The sequence below is a fragment of the Harmonia axyridis genome, chromosome 3 (genome assembly GCF_914767665.1).
Source record: "Harmonia axyridis chromosome 3, icHarAxyr1.1, whole genome shotgun sequence".
Lineage (NCBI taxonomy): Eukaryota > Metazoa > Arthropoda > Insecta > Coleoptera > Coccinellidae > Harmonia > Harmonia axyridis.
In genome coordinates, this window is record NC_059503.1 from 62033205 (window position 1) to 62050937 (window position 17733).

Sequence of the window (17733 nt, forward strand, 5' to 3'; positions counted from 1 at the left end):
CATGATCTCAATCTCTAATAGAGAGGTTCATCCGAGACAAATCTTGGATATCCGAACACTGACACCAGCTAATGTAGGAACGGAGCATGGCTTAGTACTGTGTAAATATCGCTGCAAGGCCAATTAACTGAAGAAAAAAGCCACTGTTTACATGGAAAAATATAATATAGACGCATTCAGGAATGAATCTACGAAGAAACTTTATGGAAACAGGCCGAAGAGCAAGATGATAGCAGAACCTGTAGAAGATGAAGAGAACGTAGATAAAGTGTGGGACAAAATCAGGACTAGTACCTATAATCGAAAGCGCAAAAGAAGCAATTGGAGTTCGAAGAGTTAACCTAAACGGAAGAAAGTAGAACAAACCATAGTTTACGAATGGCATCAAGATCCTGGCGAAGCAAAAGAAAGAAGCATTTCTTCGTTATAAAAACTCAAGGACAAGAGAAGCATATGATGAGTACAAGCTGGCCAGGAACAGAGTAAATGGTAGCATAAAAAACCTAAAGAAAGAATATAGAGAAAATTTTTCAAGTGAAATGGAAAACGACCTATATGGAGGGCAGAAAAAGATCTGTAAAATATTGAGGAACCGCAAACGAGATATTAATGAAGAGATTCAGGTGAACAATATCAACCACCCGGTGCAATAAATGTGACATTTGTTTACATGTTGAATGCTTCGTAAATTATCATACTCGTGGGTTGTGGTCCTTATACTGTGACTAAAGTAGTTGACGGCCAAGAACAAATCAGGGAAATTATAGAACGGGATAAAAACACTTATTCAATTTATTTCCAACCCACTGAACATGTGTGAAAAAGATGATATTTAGATCTTAAGGATTTTAAGGGTCGCTGGCCACTTGGGTCGTTGCGGCTCGGTCGCAGGTACTTTTTCGCCGGTCTCGGGAACAGATGTGAAAATCTTTACTCTTCCCGTTGTAGGTGCAAGTGTTGAACATATGTTGTAGTTGTAGACTGGACTGAACTCAATTCAATTATTCGCCCTGAAATACCGATTTTTATAGGCATTCAGGCCGTTTTCCATTCGACCGTTAGCAAAGTCTTTCTACAGATCCCTTAGGGGTGTGGCTTTGATACTTCCAAGTTTTTACACCGACTTCTTTCGTTTATAGGATTTTCGTTCCCGGATTTTGAATTACTCAATAATAACAACATTTATACTATATATACCTATTGTCCTTTATATAGGACAGCTGTACAGCGTTTTGTTGGATTGACTTTTTCAAAAATAAGACAAATATTTTGTTTATGACAGCGTTTCATTTTTTACACCCAAGAATAACAAAAAAGTCGAAACGGATTTCTGCATCGCATTGTAACTAGAGACGAAAAATGGGTTCATTACGATAATCCCAAGCGCAGAAAATCATGGGGATATCCCGGCCGTGCTTCCACGTCGACGGGTAAACCGAATATTCACGGTTCCAAGGTCATTCTCAGTATTTGGTGGGACCAGCTCGACGTATTGTGTCATGAGTGGTTACAGCCAACTGAAACAATCACAGGCGATCGTTATCGAATGCATTAATGCGTTTGAGCCGAGCATTGAAAGACAAACGATCGCAATACAAACAGAGACATGAATAAAGTCTCCAGACGTTCCTCCCTCGGACCATCACTTGTTTCGATCAATGGCACACGGCCTGGCTGAACAGTACTTCCGGTCTAATGAAGAAGTAAAAATCGGATCGATTTGTGGATCGTTTCAAAAGATGATCAGTTTTTTCAAAGCGGGATTCGTATGTTGCCCGAAAGATAGGAGAAAGTAGTGACCAGCGATCAGTGGCGTATGTAAGGGGGGGGGGGGATAAATCCCACCCCCAAGAAAGAATATCCATTATAAGTTAGATACAACGTTCAATAATTCAATTGTGTGAAAATTTAATTAACGAATTCCTCAACCAGCGGTTATATCAAAAGGTTTGATCTGATCTGACTCTCGTCAGCATAATTATTATTTACTTACCAGCTAAAAATTCCAAATTGATGATAAAAATAAACAATTGGGTAAAAATGAATGAGATTTTAAAGTAAAAGCTCCGAACTACTCGAATTAAAAATCAATCTTAAGAAGTGTCTGTAAATTCAAAAGACATCGGAAACGAATAATCAATTTTTTTTTTTTTTAAATCCCCTCCCCCCACAAAGCTTATGTCTGGGTATATCACTGCCAGCGATGGACAATACTTCGAATCATAAATGTATAACCAGTTTTTTACAATCAAGCATCGAATTTCGGAAAAAAAGGCGGAAACAAAGTTGTACATATATGAATATAATGACCCCAAAACGTTTCAATATCTATATTATAACAAATATTTGGAAGGTTCAACATCAAAAACCCTTTAAGCTATAGCTTACTGAAAATCTTTATTTTTCACAAATAAATAAAAAATAAATTATATCACATTGGTACAAATGACTAGATTATATTCCAACATACAATAAAATTTTAAAATGATACAAGGCCTTGAACCACTATTCAAATGTATATAAAGTTGAGTGTTATAATTAAATATGAAAATCTCTTTTCGAAAAAGGGAATATTTTAACCAATTTTTCATTGGAAAACAAAGTATGTTGAGATTACAGACATAAAATATATAGTATATTCATTTTAAATATAAAATGACCTCACGCCTAAACTTGAACAATGCTTGAATGTTTTATAAGGTCATGGTACTTCTAATATGAATAGCCTACAGTATTCATATGTTGTAAATAGATCAGATAAATAGGAAAAACATAATATCCAACTCGGTCTAGTTATGAAATAAATCAACACTGGTTTGGATACATCATACCACTAAAAACCAATTAAACAACATAATACATCATTATTCTGTTTTAAGTAGAGAAATTTGATATGTTTGATGTTGTGAAGTGTAATAATCGTAATTTAATAAACCATGTTATAATTTCTAAAAAAAATTGTTCATGAAATATATAATATCCACAAGCAAAGTAAAACATTCAATGAGATGAATGTTGCAAATTGAAGCTTTATGTCGCAATATTCAATTTGTTAGTCAGAACCTTCAAATTAATTGTTGATGAATATAGGTAATTCACAGATATCATGTGAAGTAAATCCATGTAATTTTTTTTTTGCTGAATTTAATTTCATCAAAAATCAAATGAAATAACTCTATCTTAAATTTGTATAGTTGATATCAGCAGCATTACCAATAATATCATAATTTATGCCTCTCTTCAACAACTGAAATTGCAAGGTTCTTTCATATCCATTTAGTATTTGAGATTGAAAAATTACTATTACATATTTGTAAATATATAACAGGAATATTGAATAACATTCCATTTACATAATAAAATGATTTCTGAAAAACCCTCAGAAGCTCTTTTCACCTTAGCAATATGGACTTAGTATAATATGACTAGAATATTATGTTTTCATAAAAACGTATAATACTGAACCTGACTTCCAAGAAACAATGGAACTCTATTCAATAACTGAAATTGCAAAGTTCTTTCATATCCATTCAGTATTTGAGATTGAAAAATTACTATTACATATTTGTAAATATATAACAGGAATATTGTATAACATTCCATTTACAAATTAAAATGATTTCTGAAAAACCCTCAGAAGCTCCTTTCACCTTAGCAAGATTGGACTTAGTATAATATGACTAGAATATTAAGTTTTCATAAAAACGTATAATACTGCACCTGACTTCCAAGAAACTATAGAACACATAGAAATGGTGTATCAAGAATTCACCAATATTGAAAATTGAAATCAATACAATGAATGTATCATTCCTGAAAAATATATCTAACAAAAATACTATAAAAACACTAAAGGAACAACTTTATTTTGTCAAAACATAAAGTTTCCTCCTAAGACTAGCATCGTGAGGTAATGAAAGAATCCACTTCCTCAAACCTGTCAAAAGAACTGAACTCATGACTAAAATGGCCCCACCTATTGAAAACATATTAGGAATCTCATTGAAAAACATTACCTGCCATATGAAAGCAAAAACAATATCGCTACTTCTAGCTATGGCCACTGGACCAGCTTGTTCTAACTGTAAGGCTAGAGTTAACAATATCTGCCCAAGAAAACTGAAAATTGCCAAAGCTACAATAAGGTATCTGTCAGATCCGCAAGGGGGTAAACATAGGGCACCGATAAAAAAACTCACCATTACACACTGAACCAGTGCAAATGATCCAAAATTTGTCATTATTACAGAAAAATGTATGGACTTGAGAGCTCGAAGCAACACATAAGCATTTGCACCAAATAAAGTAGCAGAAAATGCTGCTACACCAACCCAAATATCTGTCTTTTCATTTGAATTCCCCAAAGATTCAACTGTATTTCCAAAAAGTGATGTGGGTCTAGTGATAAGAACAACACCAATCAATGTTAAAATCACAGAAAAAATATTAAATATTCCACAAGGTTCTTTAAGAAACATTTTAGCAAAAATTGCTGTGAATACTGGTACAGAAAATACAATTACTGATGCATCTGCCAAAGGCATGTGGCGAAAAGCATAAAAGCTCAGCATCAAAGCCGCTGTTCCTGTAAAGGATCTCAAAAAAAGTATTATTCTTTTTCCCTTAGGCAGAATTTCTTCCTGACGATATATCACAATAGGAATAGCTGGTAATAATACACCTAAATACCTATATGCTGCAAGAGCCATTGGATCTATGTCTGTTGTAAATTTCACTATTACTGAACATAATGAAAAAAAGAGGGAACTTAATGTTGCTAGTAACAATCCCAGATAAGGGCAATGAAAACTGCTGAATTTCCATGCGTTCTCCTCACTTTTAGGTTCTTCACTCTCATCTTCATCCACTAATTGCTGAAGCTCTACATTATCAGACATTATGGACAAGATTTTCTGAAAATTGATTCTGAAAATATCACCAATTAATTGAAGTAATCATTTTTACTCACAATACTGGGAATTTGTCAGTCTTATTGGTGAATACTACAAAACTTATTTTCAATTACATTTAAACGAAATTTCATCTCAGAACTGATAATAACTTTTGTCAAATTTTAAAATCATATCAATAAATTGTTAGTTGGTATGTTATTTATTTATATATTGATAAATTATTATAATATAGACTTTGACAGACAGTACTGTCAAAGATAGAGATTTCTTTTTCTTTTTTTCTTGATTGCAGATCTAATGCAATTATATTTTGCTTTCTATATTTAGTTTTTATCAATTCATTCTGAAATGTTAGTAAAATAACTATTGATCCATTGTTTTTTGAATGTTAAGAAAGGAGGAAATCGTAGTTCACAAAAGGGAAGATATAATTGGGTTCTGTGGTGTTTATTCTATGACTAAATATTAATTACATCGATTAGGATGAAAGGAAGAGCAAGAATCATAAACAAGGAGGAAGAATTTTAGGCAAAAATAAATTTTTAGTATTTTTAAAGATTTATTATCTAAGTTTAAGTGAACTAGGTGAAAAATGGATTCTTTGGCCAACTATGGAAGTGATGATGATTATGACGATTCCTCTGATGAGCAGTCGAAGGTAATTTCAGCAATTCTCTTTCTGATTTTCATTGATTTTTTCATGAATGTTTAAAACGTTTACGATTCCGAAATATCTATATCGATTGACTACAAGTGCTTCTTAAATGTTGTTTCCCCTATACCTTGCTATGAATTTTACTAAAAATCTGTATGAATATCAGTTCGATCATCATTACATTGACAGGACTGCCATCAAGTTGGACCGAACAAGAGAGATCCACAAATAAAGCAGTCCACTCGTTTGGAAAACCAAGCTGATGCTAATTATGAAGAAGTTCAGATGGACTTGAGTGAGGTAATGATAACATTCACATATAGGCTGTATATGTATGAATTGATAAATATTTCAAGTTCAAAATAGGATTGAGTTTTGAATAGGAAAAAATTTTTGTATGTCCAGATGTTTATCATAATCTACTCCATATTTGAAATAAACTAGATGGATATTAACTACAATTTTTCATAATAAGTTTCATCTGAAATGTATTATAATATTCCTCTTTTCTGTTTGAATTTGAGATATTTTTCACAGATATCAGAGTACCAATATCATTGGAAACTTCTTGATTAAGCCTTAGGCCTAAATCGCATTGATCGTTTGACTTCAATCATTCTGAAAAAAATCTCCCTCAATTTTTTTTTCAATAATTTAGTAATAAATATTTTGATATTAACTTACCTCTGTTAATATATTATAAAGACGTAAAGTGGTATCAAGAGACCTAGCCTCGACACCAAGTTGTTCTGATCGTTGTTGCTACCAACTTCTCATTGGTGAGTATTCAGGAGGGGGGCTAGAGCCCCCTTACGACATTTTTGTACTTTTAACAGGTATTGGTATTGGCAAAGAATATATAAGTATATATTTCGGAAAGATAAAATATTCCAATGTTATTACAAAAAAATGTATTTTATTGCACGATTTTTACACTTTTCCTACTCTATAAAAAATATATGCTCTTTTTAGTAAGGGAATCAAAAAGAAATTCATTATATTTGATTTTTGAGTGCATTTTATCTTGAAAACTCATCTTTAGGAATAATGAAGGGAGAGAAAAATAGTCAAAGAAACACTAGGATACATAATGCTTTGAAGAAATTGAATCTTCTTTAAAGTTGTTCACCTTTTATCTCCGTTATGGAAGTATGATGAATTTAATATTTTTTTCTCAGAATTGTGTAATGAGATGAATTTTCAATCACCCTGCAAACAAGTTTATAATTAAATGGATTCTTTTTAGTTCCTTGACATCCAAAAGACTCGATAAAGACTAATGCAATCGAATTGCTTCGAATGGTCTGAACTCAAAGCTTCAAAATAATAAAGTGGTTGATACTATGAGGAATTTTCGTTTCTTGTATATCATTTAATGTCAAGGACTGATTCAAAATATTATCAGTTCATCTTATATAATAAAATATCTTTAATTACATCCGATATGCCCATATTAATGTTATTTTCATTTAGGTTAGAATTTTTCAACAGGAATCAACTGATGGCTCTCGTAACGGCAGGGACAATAGAGATAAGGGCAGCGGAGATGAAAAGCGAAAGAACAGTCCTTATGATGACAGATCTAGAGAAAATTGCAGGAATAGAAGAGGAGACGATAGATATAGGGATAGAAGTAGAAGTAGAGAGAGGAAGGATGAGGATAAAATGAGAGAAAGGAAAGATGATAGGTAGGTGAATTTTTTATTCACATCATAATCATGGTTTGAAAATTAAAACACTGAAATTTGAAAAATTGTCAATACTACATGTCATTGTTGAGTGAAAGTCTGAGATTTCAAACTTTGTGCAAAATTTCATGTGAATAGCTTCATCAGAACCATAGACAATTCAAGGAGATTATCATATTATCGAAAAAAAAAACAATATTTCAGTGACAATTGATCAGACCTAATTGAAAATTTGTATGTTATAACAATTTCAAGCTTCATACTCAATTTCAAGATCAGAAGCATAGATAACATAATATTTGAACCTTTAAAATTAAATTAATTTCACTTGTGTAAATAAAGTTCAAAATAAATAACAAAAATACATAAACATCAATTGAGTTCCAAGCATTTTCATAGGTTACGGCACATACTTTTAAAATTGTCATCATTGATTATATCATTTAAATAGTATTTTTTGAACTGATGCTGAGGAGTTCTGTGACTTTGTTGTTCTGAGGAAATTACTTCTCATCTTATGTTGACTCTTAACAGGAGTCGTATATATCTCCGAAATAGTTGATCAATTACATAACTTCAAGAATTATCTTCAGTACTTGGGAAAAAAAAAAAAAGTTTATTGAGCTTTACCTCGAAGCATTTTGAAAACAAACAAATAGATTGAGCAAATTCTTATAGGTGAAAAATTATTTAAGAATTCATCAAAATTAATATACTCTAGGTACGGATCTAAGTCTGATAGATACAGTCGAGATTATAAAAGAGACAGCTATAGAGATAGAAAAAGTCGTAGATCGTCAAGTAGGGACAAGAGAAGATCTAGCAGTAGGGACAGAAGGAGGTCTACCAGTAGAGAAAGGAGATTCAGCAGATCGCCAAAACGAGACAGGTCAAGGAGATCTAGATCTCGTTCAAGGGGAAGATATGGAGGACCACAAAGGAGGTATGGCTACCCCAAAAACAACAGTTCAAGAAATGGTTAGTATGCTCAAATATTATCTTCCGATGACTTTTTCAAATATTATTTTCTCAGCAGAATCCTCAGAAACATCAACAGACAATCAGGGTGGAAGTAGATTCTTCATGCCAGGTATAACGGGAAAATACAGAGATCAGATTGAGAAACGTAAGCTGCTTTGGCAGAAAAAAGAGCCTCAGAAGCAGCAAGAAACTGATCATGGACAAGGACAAAGCACTTCTCCAGCTTCAACTTCGACTAGAGTTACCAAAATCTGGGAAGCTACTACGTTTGCTCAAGATCAAGACGGTATGTTGAAACAATCATATGAAGTTGAAGTAACACCCTCTAAGATGCATAGAAAACATGGTGTGTCTACTTATACCTGTAAAACTTTCAGACAAAACGGGAGATTTTTCAGATTTATACCTACTTGATTTCGAGGGATCGCGTCTGTTTCAGATGGCGCATACATCGTTTATATTTGACATTTCTCACGATTCTCGGCTCTCGTGACCTTTGAGTATAGAACAATATTATTTTATATTCTATGCTCGAAACAATCTTCTATACTTTGTCATTATATTCCATTCATTCATTCCATTTTGAATTGTAATTTATTGTGGAAGTTTGTAAAGTCTAAAATCAGTATTTCATTTTTAAACGGCGCCAGGCAGATAGGGGGGAATCGAACATTTCTGAAGAGCCCCACCTTACAGAACTTTGGTCAAGAAGAACATCAAAGCAACCGGAGGATATCTCAAAGGTCTGAAACAAAATCGAATCAGTACACACACCAAGTATTCTATGCATCTTACTACCTTACTACCCTCTAAGCCACAAAATCTTTACTCTGTTTAACGACGTTTCGGCAACAATGTTGTAATTTTTAGAAATTAACAGGTACTAACTAAAACTAAGAAAATTGTACAATGGAACAAGGCATACTAAATTATTCCCACTACTTGATTCATTATAAATTACTCTACTCAACCTAGCTTTCTGCTTTTCAGTAAATGCAGTAAATAAAGGATTATTTATTTATTTATTCAATGTCAACGGACCAATGATTATGTCAAAGATCCTTTTTACAAAATCATACGAAAAGAAAAATTCCAGTACTAACAAATTTGCTAACACAAAAACAGCAATATGAAATGAAAAACAATTTCTTGCAAATATAAGAACACACAAATTTAGCATCAGAAAAATATAGTTTCATTAGATATAACGATTAACAATCGACTTTAGCTCTTTCTTAAACATTCTCAAATTAGTATGTAGCGCAGCTGTGGGCACAACAATTTTGTTCCAATTTCTAAAAAAACACAGAAAGAAAATAAAATTCGATGTTTTCATAACTAAATTTGACATATCAAGAATTCGTAATTGAAAATTGTATTGGTTTATGAATTTCTCAACAATACCAACGAAAAATTAATTAAAATTCATGAAATGTAAAATTTAGTTATCCAAACATCGAATTTTATTTTCTTTCTGTGTTTTGCGGATGTAACAAACAGTTATTCCCACAGTTATAAATAGCGGTTTTTCCTCATTTGAAGTTTTTCCCCGATAACTCTTTAAGTATTCATTTTAGGTATAGGGTTTGCTGAAGTAACCCCCACTATTTTTTTACGTAGAATCGACTGAAATAATAAAAAATATAGGTTCTAATTTGAAAATCTTGAGTTTTGATGAATTTGAGTTGTCCAAGTTCATGATCCTCTTATAAACACCCTGTACATACTTGGTCCAAGCTGAAAACAGTCTTATAATACTACGTATTTGCGTAATCGAAACGAAACAATTTTTTTTCGAAAAAGGCTTTTTCTGCTGAAATATTCAAAAAAATGTGAGTCTTCATCGCCACCTTTTTTTTTCATAAGAATCCCAATAACTCATGAACCGTTTAATTTTTACCCAAGGTATGGCATATTGCCGAAATTGCCATCAAAAAAGCTATCTAATAATGCAATAATATACTGGGTGTGCCATGTGAAATAAGGAAGTAGTAGTCTGTTTCCGGTATAACCGGAAGTTATAGAGATCTGAAAATATTTTAGGGAGAAAGATCATTATCTCAAACCCCAATATGCAAATTTTCAGCTCAAAATTATGATTAGTTTTCCAGAAACGTCTAATAGGCCATCGAGTTTGGGACACCCTGTATAGCGCTAAAAAGCTGACTTCAAGTCAGTGATTTCCTCATTATTCTTGAAGATTCCTATAACTTTTATTACACCCCAAAATATTTTATTTGAGGCACAACATGTTATGCCGTTATCAAAATGAGTTCTACACATGCAGATTCATCTCTGGTTATTACTTATATGGTAAATGTGTTCCTTGTCTGAATGTTGATTGTATGTTTTTCTAACATTTTATCAATTTTTTTTTCAGGCAAAGTAGCTAGTAAGTTCAAACGATTGATGGGTATTAAGGGCCAGCCAGATGCTGCGCCTGTTCCTCCAGTGGACATCATAAAGAAACAGGAAGAAATGTTCAGTTCTATGGAACAACAATATGAGGTTGCAAGAACCGCTACTCACACCATGAGAGGTGTAGGACTGGGATTCAGCAGTAATTATCCGCGCTAGTAGAGTGCTTGTAAAATACTTTAAAGAATTTATTGATTTTTATTCTTTTAATTTGCTCTGTACCTAAGGAATTGTAATATATTAGCAACTTTAATTTGACACAAGGTTTTCATGTAATAGCTTAAATTGTGTTTTAGTTTTGCGAAGTCTGTTGACATAATATATTATTATTAAGGATTATGTGTTTATTTCGAATTTTTGTCAAGGTTAGATGTGCAAATTATAACAATAAAGCATTGTGCAATAGCTCATTTAAAATTCTCAGACATTTATAAACTAATTTTTATTATTTGTCAATTTACATACACTGCGCAAAAAAATTAACGCACATTCTGAAAATCTCAATTTTAATGAAAGTTAACTCTACATTGACTTTATAACTTATTTTTTATGTTCTTTCGGGAAGGTTGTGAACGAAACAAGACACATTAAATGGAAGAAAATTTCAGGATTTCACCGAATGTTATGTGAAAGAAGAGAAATAAACAATTTTCAAAATACTGGAATGCTGATAAGTGATTTAATACTTGGTATTTCCTCCCCTTGCGTTGATTACAGCTCGGCAACGACGGTTCATACTCAAAATGAGTGATCTTAAAATGTTCTGATCTAATCTTTCCCAGATTTCTCTGAGTTGGATTCCTAAGTCATTAAGAGTAGCTGGATGATTTCCTGAACTTCTCAGCCTTCTATTGAGGTTGTCCCAAACCTGCTCAATCGGATTGAGATCTGGACTTCTTGCTGGCTACTCCATTCGAGAGACTTGAACCTCTTCAAGGTACTCCTGAACGATGCGCGCACGATGGGGTCTGGCATTATCGTCCATAAAAATGAAATTTTCACCAATGTATGGGGCAAATGGCACTACATGCTTTTCAAGAATGTTCCTTATATACCTATCAGCATTCATAGCTCCATTATCAACGACCACTAGGTCTGTGCGAGCAGTCAAAGATATTCCACCCCATACCATAATCGATCCTCCTCAGAAACCAGTAGTATTCAGGAAATTGCACTGAGCATATCTTTCATGTGGATGTCTGTATAGAAGGGAACGTCGATCACAATGGTAGAGGCAGAATCTAGACTCATCTGTGAAGAGAACTCTTTCCTAATCAGCCTCTTCCCAACGGATATGCTCTCTCGCAAAATTCATTAACCCGCCCTTCGATGGGGGCTGGGGTAAGAGCTGGGCCTCTTGCCGCGACACGAGGCCTTAAATCATATTCTCTGAGGCGATTTCTTATTGTCTGAGTGCTAATTTGCTCAAGCTGATTTTGAAGGAGGCGAGCGGTTGCAAACCGTTGTCTCAACGAAGAAACTCTCAAGTAACGTTCTTGAATGGCAGTTGTTACTCGTGGTCTACCCAGGCCTGGTCTTCGGACATTCATACCTGTCTCCCTGAATCGCTGCAACATTCTGGACACACCTGTATGGGAAACTCCAAACCTTTCTGCAATTCTTGTGTATGTCCACCCTTCTTCTCGCAAAACTACCGCTTGGGCACATTCCTCTTGGGTCAAATTGCGTGTTTCGCGTTGCATAGCGATCGAGGGTAGAAAATCAAACGAAAGAAAAACTATTGATCACTAGAATTGATCGAGAACAACTGATTTCAGAAGGGAGCCAATACATTAAAAATCTGATAATCTCATCTTTTTTTATTCCTGGTGGGAAAAAACATCTGTATTGAAGAAAAACGTTGAAAGTGAATAACATATGCATGCATAATTCTGATAGAAATAATAATTATCATTGTGAACACCTTCAGTTGTAGAATAAATTTGAGATTTCCATAATGTGCGTTAATTTTTTTGCGCAGTGTATTTAACTCAGGGTTGTGAAGTCAAAACTTCTACGACATACCATAACCTTTTTGAAAGAAATTTTCAAAGGACAAGAAGGTATATGAAAATGCATGGCTTGAAAGAATCGATTGTTTTCATTTCAAAATATGCCATTATGCACCAAATCATTGAGGAAGAACCTTACACATCAATCGATCCTCCATGCAAAAAACCGAAAAAAATCCCTCCTCACAATGATAATTCAAAAGGCTGTCAGATCAGAAACACTTGAATATTTGCACCCTCAAATAAGCTGACAGACTTGATTCAATGTCATAAAAAAGAGGAATGCATTGACGTGCTTTTGAGCACTCATCATTCATGCGCCAATTGCACCTTTGGAGACCACATGTATACCTACATACACTTATGTGGTTTCCAAGGGTGCAATTGGCGCATGAATGAAGGAATATATTATCAATAATTGTCAAGAAATATTCCACAGATAATTTATTAAATTCAAATGAATATATAGTAAAATATTCAAACTAAAAAAATTCAGTCGTTTCAGTGTGGTGGAGTTGCAGGGACATTGTCTGCTTTGCTCTCTAAAGAGAACGGTGGAATCCTGCAGTCAAATGTGTATCCATCCTCTCTTTCCATTCTGAATGTTCCCCTGAAAATATTGAACTATTTTGTTCATTCTCAAAAGCAACCTGTTAGTCTATATTATATTATATTTTTATCATTCAATTTTATATTTGTTGCTTGTGTAGTCTTGCAAGGTATTCATTTAAATTTTCTTTGTATAGTTCCACTTTAATGAAGGAGGCTGATATGAAGCGGATATACGGTATGATATTTCGTTCATCTCAAGAGTTAGATATAAAGGGTGTTTTTTTTAGAGCTATAGAACTTTAAATTGCAATAAAACAACGATGGATTATTCGATTGACATGAATTTTATTTATCCGCAAGATAATCTTGTGGCATTACATTTTAAATATGATTTCTGGCATATAACCGCCACGGCTGGCTCGGATGTAGTCCAATCTGGACGTCCAATTTTCGATGACTTTTTCCAACATTTGTGGCCGTATATCGGCACATGTTGTCTTCCAAATGGTCAAGGGTTTGTGACTTATCCGCATAGACCAATAACTTTACATAGCCCCACAGAAAGTAGTCTAGCGATGTTAAATCACAAGATCATCGTTTTTGAAGAAGTACGGACCAATGATTCCACCAGCCCATAAAGCGCACCAAACAGTCAGTTTTTCTGGATGTAATGGGGGTTTCGACATACATTTGAGGATTTGCTTCATCCCAAATGCGGCAATTTTGTTTGTTGACGTACCCATTCAACCAGAAGTGCGCTTCATCGCTAAACAAAATAAAATGGACGTAGTGCGTGATACGTATTCCGCACAGAACCATTATTTTCGAAATAAAATTGCACTATTTGCAAGCGTTGTTCAGGCGTGAGTCTATTCATGATGAATTGCCAAACCAAACTAGGAATAAATCACTTGACAGCTGTTAAATCGGTCGCCATCTTGAATAACTTAAAGTTATATACCTCGAAAAAAAACACCCTATATAACATTAGTTTGCAAAAACCGAATAATTTGGATATCCTCATTTATTCCTATTTCACATCTACCAACAAACCATCATGTTTATTGTTGTTGTTTACATTTATCATATGAAGGAAAGGAGAAAGACGATGAACTTGCAAAAAGGTCATCAAAGTTAACGTCTGTTGGTCCTGAACACTTTATTATAATTCCAATGAATACAAATAAACAGAAATAAGTATGTACATCAGCAACATAGCAAAAAGTGGACAACACTTACTTTAGAAAAAGCCCGGATTTGTGTGCATTTTGAAAATGGATGCAGTTAGCATCTCAAATTTGCCATGCGTGACGTCATGCCTTTGCCAAAATAAATATACAGTGGACCCCCGGTAATCCGGCAAACATTATGCAGGGCAGTGTCGGACTATCGAATTTGTCGGATTATAGAGCACTGCCTAAGACCCCTATAGTCCGGATTTTTTTACGAAAGAGTACCTTGTATTCCGACAAATTACATATCTAATGACGAGAGTCAATATATTTTATACGTACATATGTATGTACTTTGAAGTACAAATCAGACTTAATTTATGTAAGTCGAATTAGTCGAATTAAATAACAATTGAGAGCTTACGTTTTATTATAAAAATAAGCATAAATGCACATACATACATATCTACCAAAATAATCAAGAATTATTAATCAAAATCATGTAGTGAATACTATATCAAATTATGAAGCTTTGAAATATTCATCAATGTCATGTCATGTCGGATTACAGGGGGCGCCGGATTAGACAGGGGCCGGATTATCGGGGGTCCACTGTACTATAATAGGAGAATTTCTTTTTCTTACCACATATGACCGCTAGGAGCCTGTAAACTCACATGACTGCTGTACTGAAAAGCAGGCATGGACTTTGTTAGAGCAGGTTCTTGTCCTACAACTCCTCGACCCCTTACAGTTTCCAAAGTACCTGACAGTGAAAAGATACGCCAGTGCCTTTCTCGCAGTTGTACGCTCAGATGTCCTAAGTTCTCCAATCTTATACAGTATCTCCACTGCAAGAAGAGTTTTGAAATACCGTGCTCCGATAAATTAATGCATCACTAGCATTATTTTAAATATTCAATTTTTGAGACATTCCAGATAGTTTCCTTCAGATCAATAATGAAGTTGAAAACATCTACTTCCTTTCGTTATACAGGGTCCTGCAACAGAGGACAGTACTCCATATCTCACATTGGGAAAGAGATAGAAATCTCTTTATATTTACCTTAGTAGTTGAGAACTATACAATAAAAATATTTTTGGTGACACAGGGTGTTCAATTTAATAGGAGATAACTCATACCAACCCTCGCCTTGAAAATATTTATTTCTGGTCAAATATTATTAATTCTTAAGTTACTCTTTGGGACAGTATATCTGAAAGGGACCAGTGATATATATGGTATGAAAAACAGTTTTTCAAAGTTTGAAAATGAAAATTTGCAGACTCAGTTGCAGAAACCTGTATACATTTCTATTTACAAGTTGAAAAGAAGCTATGAACAAAAATTTTAACATTTCAAAAAAAATAATCTAACCTTTTTTTAAATATGTCAGATTTTTTTCTTGAAATTTTGAAATTTTTTAATCATAGGTTCTTTTCAACTTGTAAACAAAAAATTTCCAGAAAAAAAAATCTAGCATTTAATTGACATTAAGTGTGTTTTGTTATTCCAGAATTTAATTCTGGTGAGTTAATTTTTTGGAGCAGTGTATAGCCTATCAACACATGAAATACTTACCCAATATACAGAATTAGCATGAGATTCTCTACATCCCATGTAAAAAGGTATCACAGTAACTCGAATGTTCTCTGTGGTTTCTTTGTGGACATCTGAGAGCTCCAACCAAGGATGGTTCTTCTTCTGCCAAGCACGTAAGGTTTCGTGAGCAACAAATGGAGGATCTAAACGCATTATGTGTGAGTTATATGAAGAATTAAAGGAGCCTTATAACTGACCTCTAGTTTTGTCATACTCTAAAAATTTATCAAATAACTCATGCTGCAAGGGACTTTTTTCAACACTTGAATATGGCATTATATCTTCATGAGCAACGTAGTCTAGTCCTGGGATAGCATATAAACTTCTGGAGGATTCTTGATTCCCCAAAAATGTAACTGCTTCTGTTTGGGCTCTCTAGAATAAAATCTATGCAGTTAGAGGATAAACACAGCTAAATTTAGAAGAATATGAATCGTTCATGTTACACAAAGTATTCTAAGCACAAATATTATTCTAGTGATAGTAGTAATTTTTAATGTTTGTTGTTGGAAATAATTCAACAAAATGAATGCTTACAATATAGGGACAATCTCTTTGGTCTATCAAAACTTGGTAAAATGAATGTGTCCTTCCTTTAACCTCTTTTCCGAGTCCACGACTGCCTAGCGCTTCACCATTATCTTCCTTTTGTTGTGGTATATCGCGATCATAGACCCTGGCTATCCATGGAAATAAAACAACACCTCTGTATCCAAACACACGATGTAAAATAAGCTGCCCTGTTTCATACTTTCCCCCCAATTTGGGAGATTCTAATCTACCAACCTCAGCTAATCTAAAAGCAGATTTATTTTTATTTTACAGCGACTATAGTAAGATGTACATCAATAAATTCTGGAAATTACTCTTTTGTTAATATATTGTATATGATATTCTATTATAAATAAAATTGGCTACCTGGCGTAGGTACGTTTATTAATCAGGGTTTTAGCGAATAAGAATTGCTTTCTTCCAAAAACAATTTTTAGGGAGTCCATGATTCATTTTCTATTTTCGTCTCAAATGATTTCAAGCTTATCCAAATAGGACCATTAAACTCTGAAATGGAAATATTTTTATGAGAAAACAAGCAGCTATAATAAGATTTCATTTTATTACGTGATTGAAAATTTCATGCAAAATATTTCTGGTTTTATTTACAAACTTGACATTTGGAGGTTGACAACTGATTGTTGTGTTTTGCATAGACTTTAGAATAATTATTAATGTTCTAAATCTAAGGCATAGACCAACCTCCGTATCCACCATGTAGGCTAATGCCGGCTCTACACTCGCTACAAATATGTGGATGGTTTCGCTGGTTTGCGTTCTCGGGGTTCCCCGATCCGATTTTATCCCGCTTTAAAGAAATTCGTGCAAGATGCTGAAATGTCTTTTTCTACAGGATGTTGCACCCTCTTGAAGATATATTTTTATATACCTATCAGGCTATCATCACAATGAAAGGAATATTGTTCAAGCAAAGAATAATAATATAGTACTTAATCAATCGGTTCTGCTTCTGAACTTTTGTAGAAGATATTATTGGTGCTTGGTCAGATTGGAAAAGACTTTACCTATATTTCTGGATCTAGCAAAGGCGTTCAACACCGTTGATCACATGATATTGTTTTTATCTTTCTTTCATTTATTGTTGAGTTTTTTCACCCTATTATTTGCTCAACAGTTCAATTGACTGAAATTCAATAATTAGTTTATAGATGTGTATAATATATAAT

At 33.7% G+C, this 17733-nt stretch overlaps 3 protein-coding genes across 8 annotated transcripts; 1 reads left to right on the plus strand and 2 right to left on the minus strand.

Annotated features, from left to right (window-relative positions):
- Positions 1-2371: 2371 nt before the first annotated feature.
- LOC123674942 (solute carrier family 35 member G1) lies at positions 2372-5151 on the minus strand. 2 transcript variants are annotated; one of them, XM_045610121.1, is made up of 2 exons: positions 4970-5151; positions 2372-4913 (listed from the first exon to the last, which is right to left on the minus strand). In XM_045610121.1, exon 2 carries the CDS (start codon positions 4896-4898, stop codon positions 3864-3866), a length of 1035 nt encoding a protein of 344 aa, XP_045466077.1. In that variant the 5' UTR covers positions 4899-4913; positions 4970-5151; the 3' UTR covers positions 2372-3863. The 2 variants fall into 2 exon arrangements, with proteins under 2 accessions (XP_045466077.1, XP_045466078.1); XM_045610122.1 differs by having other exon boundaries at positions 2372-4926.
- A 230-nt stretch (positions 5152-5381) lies between these two features.
- Positions 5382-10991, plus strand: LOC123674941 (arginine/serine-rich coiled-coil protein 2). Of its 5 annotated transcripts, none has more exons than XM_045610116.1 (6): positions 5382-5571; positions 5758-5868; positions 7042-7256; positions 7978-8234; positions 8293-8523; positions 10618-10991. In XM_045610116.1, exons 1-6 carry the CDS (start codon positions 5506-5508, stop codon positions 10812-10814), a joined length of 1077 nt encoding a protein of 358 aa, XP_045466072.1. In that variant the 5' UTR covers positions 5382-5505; the 3' UTR covers positions 10815-10991. The 5 variants fall into 5 exon arrangements, with proteins under 5 accessions (XP_045466072.1, XP_045466071.1, XP_045466074.1 ...); XM_045610115.1 differs by having other exon boundaries at positions 5383-5571; positions 8290-8523; XM_045610118.1 differs by having other exon boundaries at positions 5383-5571; positions 7060-7256.
- Positions 10992-13096: 2105 nt separating this feature from the next.
- Positions 13097-17247, minus strand: LOC123676424 (polymerase delta-interacting protein 2). Its single transcript, XM_045612302.1, has 7 exons — positions 17114-17247; positions 16913-17053; positions 16532-16790; positions 16192-16369; positions 15974-16137; positions 15037-15242; positions 13097-13277 (listed from the first exon to the last, which is right to left on the minus strand). The coding sequence occupies exons 2-7, from the start codon at positions 16990-16992 to the stop codon at positions 13169-13171; spliced, it is 996 nt and encodes a 331-aa protein (XP_045468258.1). The 5' UTR covers positions 16993-17053; positions 17114-17247; the 3' UTR covers positions 13097-13168.
- Between the last annotated feature and the right edge of the window lie 486 nt (positions 17248-17733).